Source organism: Antrostomus carolinensis, unplaced genomic scaffold (genome assembly GCF_000700745.2).
Source record: "Antrostomus carolinensis isolate BGI_N321 unplaced genomic scaffold, ASM70074v2 scaffold50641, whole genome shotgun sequence".
Taxonomy (NCBI): Eukaryota; Metazoa; Chordata; class Aves; order Caprimulgiformes; family Caprimulgidae; genus Antrostomus; species Antrostomus carolinensis.
In genome coordinates this window covers 5,438-15,873 of record NW_010293060.1, presented here as the reverse complement: position 1 = coordinate 15,873, position 10,436 = coordinate 5,438, and the positions used below count along the sequence as shown (strand labels likewise).

Here is a 10,436-nt window from a genome sequence, read left to right as displayed (position 1 = left end):
GCTGAAATAAATGGAATTCTAGTGGTCACAACTCTTCCAAGGTATAAACTAAAACACAGGATGAGCATATCATATATAAATAAAAAAAACCCACAAAACAAAAACTACAAAAACCCCACTTTGCTACAGATTAAACACTTGCTGCAAATAAATGAAACACTGAAATTTCTATTATGCCAAAGTTCAAGACTTTTCTATGGAGTTGTATGAAAATGTCAAAAAAAAAGACTGCTGGGGAGACATGTCCATGTGACTTGGTCCTTTCAAGCTTCATTAAGAAAAACAGTTAAAAATCACAACATTTGAAAGGTGAGATTCCTACGTCTGAAAGTACCCATTTCCAGACACACCACAGTATCAAAGGTAGTGTTGGTAGGGAGCTTATCTGAATGATAACAAGATTTTAGTATCTCCTATTCTGAGTCCTGGAACAAGGTGAAGTATATGAAAAATAGAAGTCTCAGATTTCAAATTAAAGGGTAGTTGCTGTCATTGTCATCAAACTAGATTGCTTCTAAATCTGAAACAAATAAAAATATTTCCTAAAATCGTATTTATTGTAGGACTAGGAAGATATTAACTTTAGAATCTTTAAACATTTTAAAAACCACACTAGATATGTGTCTGCAGTGAATTAGCAGACAACGCAAATCAGCAAAAGATTTAGATATTTTTTGCACGCTTAGGGGTTATTCCCCCTCAAAAAAAGCTTTTCCACTCTCAGTTTCAAACAATTTTTTAAAAATTGTTTTTAATTAAATTGTTTTAAATTTAATTTTTTTAGAATTCAAAGTAACATAGAAAAAACTATGTTACTGGTCAGTATTCAGTAATCTGCAAACGTCTACACCATGTACCGAACAGAACAAATGGAAGTAAAATAGAAATCTTTCAGCAGTTCTTTGGAACTCAATCCTTCAAATCCTTTTTTTTTTTTTTTTTAAATAACAAAAACCACCAGTGTTGCATCACACATATCTCTTCAGTGGTTTTACCACAAGCTAGTCATATGTCGAGAACTCCCTGTGTGTAAAGCATTAAAAACAGTAGATGTAGATTATTCCACACACTACAGACAAGCATCCTGCAAGAAGCTATCAGGATAAAAATTTAGATTACAACATCACTTTGATTAGAAACACAACCAGAAGAATAAAGGAAGTAAGGATAACTACACCAAGTTTTTGTTCTACTTTAGTTGTGTAAAGTTATCCCATGCAGATGTTCTGGAAGCTCAGCATGCAAGTTAGGAAGTTTAAAAAAAACCCAAATCAAAACAACAAACAAACAAACAAACAAACCTCAACAAAAATCCAGAATTTTCCCAAAATATTCTTGAACTACAGTATCCAAGACAGAAATGCCAATATTCTCATCGTCTTTTTACTCTTCAAATTTCAAATTCAGTAGTATTGCATATACATTCAAGGGATATAATAATTTTAACATATCTATAATAAAGACATTTAATAACAGATTTTTCAGCTCTCAGTTCTTTCTCAATGTAGTCAATGTGTTAGGACACAACTGCAGCAGCAACAGCTCACATAAGCCACTGTTCTTGTTCTTTTCTGTACTTCTCAGACCACTTCTGAGTAAGCTCTAGGTAAACATTTGGTTTATGGGGCTTATAATCAAGGTAAACCACCTGCCCAGTCCGTTTGGGGACAGCTTTTTCAATCTGAGTTCCCTCATGCCATTCATTAAAAGATGTAATAGAAATAATTTCTGGTCGCACCAAAAGGGCTGCACTGAAGGCAGTCTCATAGTACTTCCCATTGACACGGTTACGGGTGTTGTGGTTGTTCCATGGTCGGATACTGGTATCAATATACCCTGGCCCCACACTGGGAATAAACATTAAGTTGTTACTGTCACAAAAGGCTTTTAAACTTGCCCAATTATGATGAGATGAGCCATAGGAGAAGCCATTGGTGGCAAAGTATGTGTACATTCCATCAAAGCCACTTCTGTGAATGTCATGCTTGTGTCTTTCTTCTACAAGAAGTGCAATGAATAATGCATCATACGGAGTATTTCGAATAGTCTGGGATCCAGAAACAGTTAACAGATTTGCCCATATTTCAGGAATAGTTACGTAAGAATCATAAACATAAAACATGGGAAGAAGTCTGCCTGTGCTGGTCTTATGCCTGTAAAAGGCTGGATGGCCTCCATATCTATAAAGCAAACAAGTATCGTTAAGACAAAATTTGGAAAATACTGTTTTATAATCTGACCTAAATACATTTCCTAAAAACTAATTTAAAAAGACAGTGCATGTGCTTCAAAACAGCAATTGATATCCATTTTCAGTCCAGTATTTGCTGAAGTAAATAATGAATCTGCAAAGAACTCTTAAATGGCTACAAATTAGTAACTTAGTGTTAAACTGGTATAATCAATACCTTGATTATAAGTATAGGTATTAGTTTTCTCTGAAGGGCAATTCTCTAATTCAGGATTAAATAAAACATGCTAAGTAGCACTGATAAACAACACAACTAGTAGCTGTACAGTATTTGTCAAGCTGAATTAAGATCATTAAAGGTCAACACATTAAAGCTCTAGTTGCTAGTTTGTCACTATAAAATGTATGTTTAATTTATATATCATGTAGCTAATAATTTAACTGCTTTAAACTGAAGTATCATGACTTGTGATACTAATGAATGTTCAAAGCAATTTACATTTGAGTATCTATGCAAAATTCACACTTCAATATTTAAAAAACAGACTAAGTTTTGTACCACTGAAATATGAACAAAGTTTCTTACAGTTTTCTTCTGTCTCAGTATACATTCTTACATACTCTTCCAAGATTTAGATAATATGCACAAGACCCCTAAACCAGCATGTAATAAACTCCAAAGGAAATCATTCTGAAAGCACTCACTTGTCAATGATGTATTTGACATTGTGGTACATACTGCGATCATCTCTGTCTTTGTAAGGTTCAATATGAAAAGTGACCTGAAACATGAAGACGTAGTAAGAGCAACACAAATGGGAAATACAACAGAATATGTGGGCACCACATATCATATGAAGCAAGTACCAGTCACATTAAATATAGTTCTTCTTAACAGAGCAGACATTTTCACTAGTCTACTTTTAGCGTAATCCAACCCTAATTTAACTCCTGCATTGCTAAGATTAGAAACTTCAGATCCAAGGAAATTTGGTAATAGATTAAATATTTAGGTTTTTACATTAAAACAAAACACTGCTTTTGTTTTCCCTAGGCTACAGTAAGTAATAAGCATGCTTCAGAAAACTTAAAAAAACTACAGCAGAAACTAAAAATTGAAATAAAATATTACCTATTTTAATGTCAAAGAACTGACTAACCAATGAAATATTTTAATATTTAATTTCTAAACAATGTATTAAATTTGCTATAGATAATTCTTCAAGGAGAGTTCTCAAAATCAAAATAGATTTTAAGATATGGGATAGGAAAATTTTAATTAAAATTTTATATATTTATCAACAGCACTAAACTCTTGTAACTAAATCTAATATAACGTACTTGCTACTGCTCTGAATTTCAAGCTTGGTGCTTATGGAATTATTTAATCTATACAAGTGAAGTAATTTCCATGTAAAAATGCCATTATTTTCAAATATACAATTAAATGGAAAAGCATATTACATTAATCAAAGCAACTAGTTTTTCAGAAGTAATTTTAGAGCAGAATGCACATAATAAAGTCTTAAACAACTCTGCAACAGTAGCAAATTTCCATTGTAGAGCCAATATCTATCTCTATTAGGTACAAACTATCGAAAAATACAGTGCTAGACTAAATCACTAGGATGTCAGGAAAGGCTGAAGAGCACTATAACTTCATATTTCATTTCCAACTATCATGCCAGGCACATCAAAAGGACATATCTTTTTGCAGATTTGTATTTAGCAGACATAACAGAAATGTATTTTTTATGTTGGTTTTGGTCTACTGACATTCCTAACACTTAACTGTAATAACTTACTAGTACAAGAATGTTTAAAAAACATTACAGTGAAGGTATCATTCCCTGGTAGAATCTATACTTAAATCTGTATTCCAGTAATTACTCCAAGCAATAACAGCAGTTCCATCCATATTCCAATCATTACCATAATATTACATGCACTTTCCTTTGTGGCTTATTTCATTTTGCCTTGGCTCCTTTGAGAGACTTGAATGTTAATAAGCTCTTTTAGGTGAGACTAAGCTCCATAAGATGATCTAAAAATTTTAGGATGGGTAATACTTTTTTTTTCTTTTTAATAATTTACTATTACATATGTGCAACTTATGTCACATAATGCAAATCACACAGCATTTTTAACAGTTTAAAAATTACTTCTGTATCTGATTTATCCTTTTTACCTTCTTCCTGCTTGTCAAAGAATCTACAGTTGCTACTAGTGAGAGAAAATTTCTCTGCAAATCTGCAACTTGCATGACCAACTAAAACACAGCAGATAAACAGGCTGTATTTTTAGTCCCCAGCACAAGCAACAGCCTCCAGAGATTAAATATATACAGGTACTTAATAATTTAAAACCTCAAATTTATTACTCTGCAAGACTAAAAGACAATGCATGTTTTCTTTATCCCAAAGGAAAATACAAGTTTTATTCTAAAAATAAACAAAATCAAGCCATGATTTTAGATTCTGCTGATCAAGCCACATAATATTTACTTGATTTGATCTTTCATCTATTTCAGAAAGCTGGTAATTTAGTCTTTCTATGCTGCTATGCCTTGGAGTAACCTAAAGTCAGAGCAGCACCTCTTTGACCTTACTGTTCAAGCCAAGTGTTCCCGATACCTTCAATATTCATTCAAGCAAGAACTTCTAAATCCCTCTTTATTACTCATAGATGCTTGCTCCTGATCTCTATGATCAAGCAACCATTAAGTTATGCAGTAATGCAAAAAATTAGCTTGGACTTTCTTCTTTCTCATAGTTCCGTAGTTTATAGATCATTGTACTCCATAATATTTTGAAATATGTAAGACTTCCCTCAACTCTCAAGGCTAATTTGAAAACAACATTTTGTCTATTTTTAAAAACTTTTTCATAAAAAAATAAAATCTACAACATACCTCAGATTCTGTATGCTTTAGATCTGAACCCAAACAAAAAAAAAAGGCAGACTATGATAGCTATTCTAGTTGTAAGGCAATATTGTTTAGGTCTTATCAAAACTCAGTGTAAATCAAAGGGCATTTATACCTGCTTCGATGACCCAAAAGTATAACAGGAGAAAGAAAAAGAAGCCACCATTATGGGACAAACCTCCCTGCTCTACACCGTGAGTCAAATGTAGTGAACTCTCAGCAAGGTTTACTTTCCTAAGTAGTCCTATTTTATGCATCTTAAAAATACTTTACCTTTAGATTATATTTGTGTGCATAATCCAAAATAACAGGCACTAAATCATCAGTGGGTTCTCCATTTTCATCAGCCATACCCGGTGGGTACCATGAAAGCACTATTACACCTGAAAATACAAAACTTAAGTTTTAAATAATGTTTAACATAAAACATCATCGTGAGTTATATTTATCATTTGATGTGAAATCTATATAATATAAATGAGAATTTCAAATTACTTTTTAAATAATTATGAAATCGTAGTATTCTCAGAGTGGATTTTAACTTCTCTCTTTGTTTATAAGACAATAAATCAGTGGTAAAATAATCTGTCAAGGGAACAAATCTGCAATCAGTGTCCCAAGTTTAACACTTAAGAGCCATTCCCTCCCACTTTTCAGCACAGCATCCTAATCTCCAGGTTGTACCAAGAGGAGGAGAATGCTCCCAACTAAGGCATTATAGCTATGCCACAGCAGAGCCAGAGAATATCAAGACACATAGGATTAGATGAAAGAGATTCTTATTTTATGAAACTTTAGTCCCTACCATATTTCTGCATGGTACCTCTGGCTCTACTACAAAACCATTTCATACTAGTAGTGACTGTAATTCCCCAAATTTCCTTCTTGCTAAAAGCATGTGTTATGGGGTAATCCACCCTTCCAGCCATGTGAAATTAGTTTCTAAATTTGTTACCTAAAAAAAAAAAAAAAAAGCTTGAGTAACTGTCAACAATTTAAGGATGTTACTATTCCTGTCAAAAAAGATGACAACAAATACAATGTCCCTATACTGTAAATTTTCCTGATGCTCTCTATGAAAGCAAAAGAACACATACCTCTTCAGAAAGGCTAAACCCTCTCCTTCTAAAATAAAATGTTGTCAGATAAAAAAGTTAGATCTCTTAGGTGTGTAGCTGGAAAATAATATCAGGAAGAAAGCAAGACAGAAAGAAATACTTGAAATACTGATGTAGGAATATTTTCCTAACAATACTATTTAAAATATATGGAAGAATAAGTCAATGTGTTTCTTTATAACTAGGTAAAGATTTAAGTACACAAACCAGGTCACTGAGATAAGGAAGTACATAGTCTAAATTCCATCTATTTTACTAACATTATAACATTTCTGACTAACAGATTCCAAACAAATAAGTTCAAAATTATGAAAAAGAAAGCATAAATTAGAGTGGATACAAAATTGTCTTCTAACATCAAAACCAGGGATTTGAGCTCACTATACATACAAGAAGTTAGTTCAACTACCATCAGCATATTCTCTCCACATTTTATCAAAAAGAATCATAAATAATAGACTGTCACAAGAGATAGTCTGCTCAAGGACAAGAAAAATGCAATATTTTTACTGCATTTTATCACCCTATCTTTTATTTCACACAAAAGAAAAGGACAAAGTTCAAATGAATAAGATGTAAAGGACAAGTAGAACAGGAGCAACTAACAGGTTATACTCAAGGTATCTTGAATACATCCCTTTTCTATACCTTTAGGAAACAGGGAAAAGTTCAGGAGACAGAATTGTTCATCAAGGAACCTAAATTCATGTCTGCTGTGGTCTTTTCCTGAGAAAGACTACTTATTTTTAACCACATGAATACTAAAGTTAGGTAGCACTTCAAGAGTCTAAAAAAAAAAAAAAAAACCAACCAAAAAAACCAAAACCAAACATGTTTAAAACCAGAGTAAAGTCATTCAAGAAAAATTAAGGACTTCAAACTGGAATACCACAAAAATAGGCCTGTACAAGAAAAATAAATTTCACCAAGCAATCTGAGGAATAAAATCTATTGTATTCATCTGTTAAAAAATAGGAAATAAATAAGGAAACAATTGTAAAATATAAGAAGAATATAGAGAAGAACTGCATGAGACTCCTGCTGCTTCAATCTCTTATATGCCTTTGATCACTACACAATATTAGCTGAAGGAACTGCTTACATTTTTCTTCTTTTGTAAGATCCTTGATAAAGCTTCAAAAAAGACTAAAAGAAAAATTATTATTTGACAGAATGTAAAATTTAGTCATGGATTAGACATTGGTTAAGAGATAAAAAGAAGAAACTGCAAATAGTTAACCTCATAGTACATAAAAAATAAACAAAGTATAATTCCTATTAAAAAAAAGATGCAATATTTGAAGTAACGATCTGAGGGAAAGAAGCTGATTTATGTTGGTCAAATCTAGATGTAAGAGAACAAATTGAAGCGTACTTAAATCTGTAAGTCAGAATAACAGCAGAAAAAAAAATCACTTTAGATAAATATCAGTAATATGTTAAAAACAGTGTGTCACAGGAAGCAATTCATTCACATTCCTGAGTTTTAAATAGAAAGCTAACTTCAATACTAAAAAACCTTATTTTGCAAAGCATTTTTTCCTAGTATTTGGCCCCTTTTCCACCAGCAGTTCAGCTTTATTAGACATTTGTTTTAAGAGGACGAGAAACATCACAGATTCTTCTAAAACTACAAGTGCCCTCTCTGCTTTCGTCACACTATTATGAATTATTTTGCTTTAGATAAGACTAAAAAAGTGTTTACTTGCAACTAATACCTGAGATTTCTCTGCAAATTTTCCCCACTGTTGCTGGTGTTCCTGTTAATGGAGTTATGTTATTACTGAAAAGGGTGAGAAAATTCCTAAATTTGTATTAACCCTCGTACAAAATAGGTTAGGTTAAAAACCAGGAGAAAACAAAAACCAAGAACTGAACATTATCCAAATAAACACTACTAATGGGAATATAACAATTACATCAAACCTTAATGATGAGGTGAATGAAAGTTATTCAATTAGCACGCTAATGCTATAAGCTCTGGTCATGTTGCTCCTGTGACATTTACAGAAGCTGTTCAGACTTCAATTTTAGCCTATATGACTGCTTATTTTAAAGAAGATTAACATAAAAAAGACTACAAAGCCCAACAACAAAGAATGACACCAAAAATATACTGAATGCTCTTATGTATATAGTCCATCTTATTTAGAGAAAAGGAACATCAATTTATATTGAAAAAAAAGATACTTTTGGACAAAGAAATAAACTATAATTAGCTGCATTTAAACTATCATGCCTAAATTCAAGAAGGTCTGGATTAGACATTTCCATAAATAATGAGAACACCTAAAAATACACTGCATAAAATATAATATAAAAGCTATAATCCTACATGCTCTTTGACATATGAATTATTACATAATTGTTATTACACACAAAGAATTCAGAAAGAAAAAAGAAAAAAAAAAACTATTTAAACAGACTACCCCATAACCACATTAACATCATTTACTGAAAGCTGTTCTTAAAACTGAAGTATTAATCTCCAAAAATAAAATACACAGATAATATATTCTAGCAGTGGTTTCTGTATTTTCTACATCTGTTATCAGTGCTTAACAGTAAGTCATGAAACATGTGCACCTACAGGATTACAAATATAGTTCTTAAGTTTCTGTGCTGTTACACTCATCAGACACAGCTTTGAAGATTAAGATTTTGGTTGGGGGTTAAAACGCAGAAATACAAAGGCATTTACTAGTTTCAGACACTTTCAGAATTACATAGAAAATGGAAGAATGGGTCAGTTGTGTTCATTCACATATTTAAAGCTGGATAAACGAACAACATGCTGAAATGTTAACATTCATTACCAGTTGAAGCTGAACGCATTTGTTTCATGTGGGATTCTATGACAGAAGGGTCTTTGGAACTGTAAGATCCAAGTTCAGGATAAAAGTTGGCCCCAATGTCCTCAGGAGGATTATGCCTTCCCTTTGGATAATTGTTTGCAATTTTGGGATCCCAATGTGGCAACAATGGATGGTTCCAGTGAATATATTTACCATCAAACTGTGGATTCCCAAACCAACTGTAGTAGAATATGTGGAAGTTATAATTAGGAGAAGACAGCTCTTCTTCCAGCTTGTTTACAGGAGCCATAGATGCTTTCACAGTATTGACTGCGACACTATGGAAATTACTGACACGTGTTACAGTATCTTGAACTCTATTTAGTGAATTCTGGTTATTGTCTAAGAGCATCGTCCGTTGTTGAAGCTCGGGCAACAAACCAAGTCCAAATGGATCCCCAAAGCCAGCTCTGTCAGGTCTCAGAGTCTTCAAAGCCATCATTATGGAGCAAATAAACAAAATAAAAAGCAACAAAATGATGCAGGTTCTTCTGCGAAATCTTGCCATGATGTCATAGTTCAGAATCCAAACAGAAGGATTTTGGCCGCAACTGATCAAAAGACAAATATTTTAAGGTCAGATTTCTTATTACCTAATTCAACAGTATGAAATGCTTCATAAAGTTTCTACATAATAGAAATAATATGGAGACAAATGTGATGCATACACTGACTGCATAACTAACAGTCCTTTGCAGGGGATAGGCAGAAGAAAAAGCATTTCTGCATTTGAGAATATATGTCACATTCTGAGGTTCTACCACCAAGAACTCACATATTTTATAAAACCTCTTACTTTTGAACTTCATTGTTTTCCTAATCCAAATAAATCTCATGAAATGGAAATTCTGGTTACATTATTGCAGAACTATCATGTTTTGACAAGTGTGATAGAAATAGCAGAGAAAATAGAAGGAAAAAAGCAGAAGCCATGAAAGGAGAACAATGTAGTAGAACAAGAAAAAAGGACAAAACAGAACAGGACAGAAGTTCAGAATACAGGTTTCTTTTACTAACCTATTTACTGTCTTTGGACCAATCACTTTGTGTTTAGTTAATCAACACACTGACTAAATACTTTGGCAAATTAAACTTGAAACAATGATGCTTTGCAACTTTACAGATCTAAAATTCTAATTTGTTTTCTGAATCATGCAAACAAAAAGCAGCATAGCATTAAGGATGTACCTCAACCAGAAAGCCTGTGAGTTAGCTGCTGGCAGCCTGTTAGTACTATGTCACAGCTGTGTGACACTTCATGTAGTATTCCAGGACTAAGTTCAAAACAAGACCAATAGTACACAAGCAAGATCTGAGCCCTTAAAGTAGGGGGAAGAAAATCAGTA

General features: G+C 32.8%; 1 protein-coding gene across 1 annotated transcript; it reads right to left on the bottom strand.

The window, feature by feature from the left end:
* Window positions 1-1,373: 1,373 nt before the first annotated feature.
* Window positions 1,374-9,613, bottom strand: MANEA (mannosidase endo-alpha). Its single transcript, XM_010177143.1, has 4 exons — window positions 9,052-9,613; window positions 5,391-5,500; window positions 2,897-2,973; window positions 1,374-2,180 (listed from the first exon to the last, which is right to left on the bottom strand). Exons 1-4 carry the CDS (start codon window positions 9,596-9,598, stop codon window positions 1,544-1,546), a joined length of 1,371 nt encoding a protein of 456 aa, XP_010175445.1. The 5' UTR covers window positions 9,599-9,613; the 3' UTR covers window positions 1,374-1,543.
* Between the last annotated feature and the right edge of the window lie 823 nt (window positions 9,614-10,436).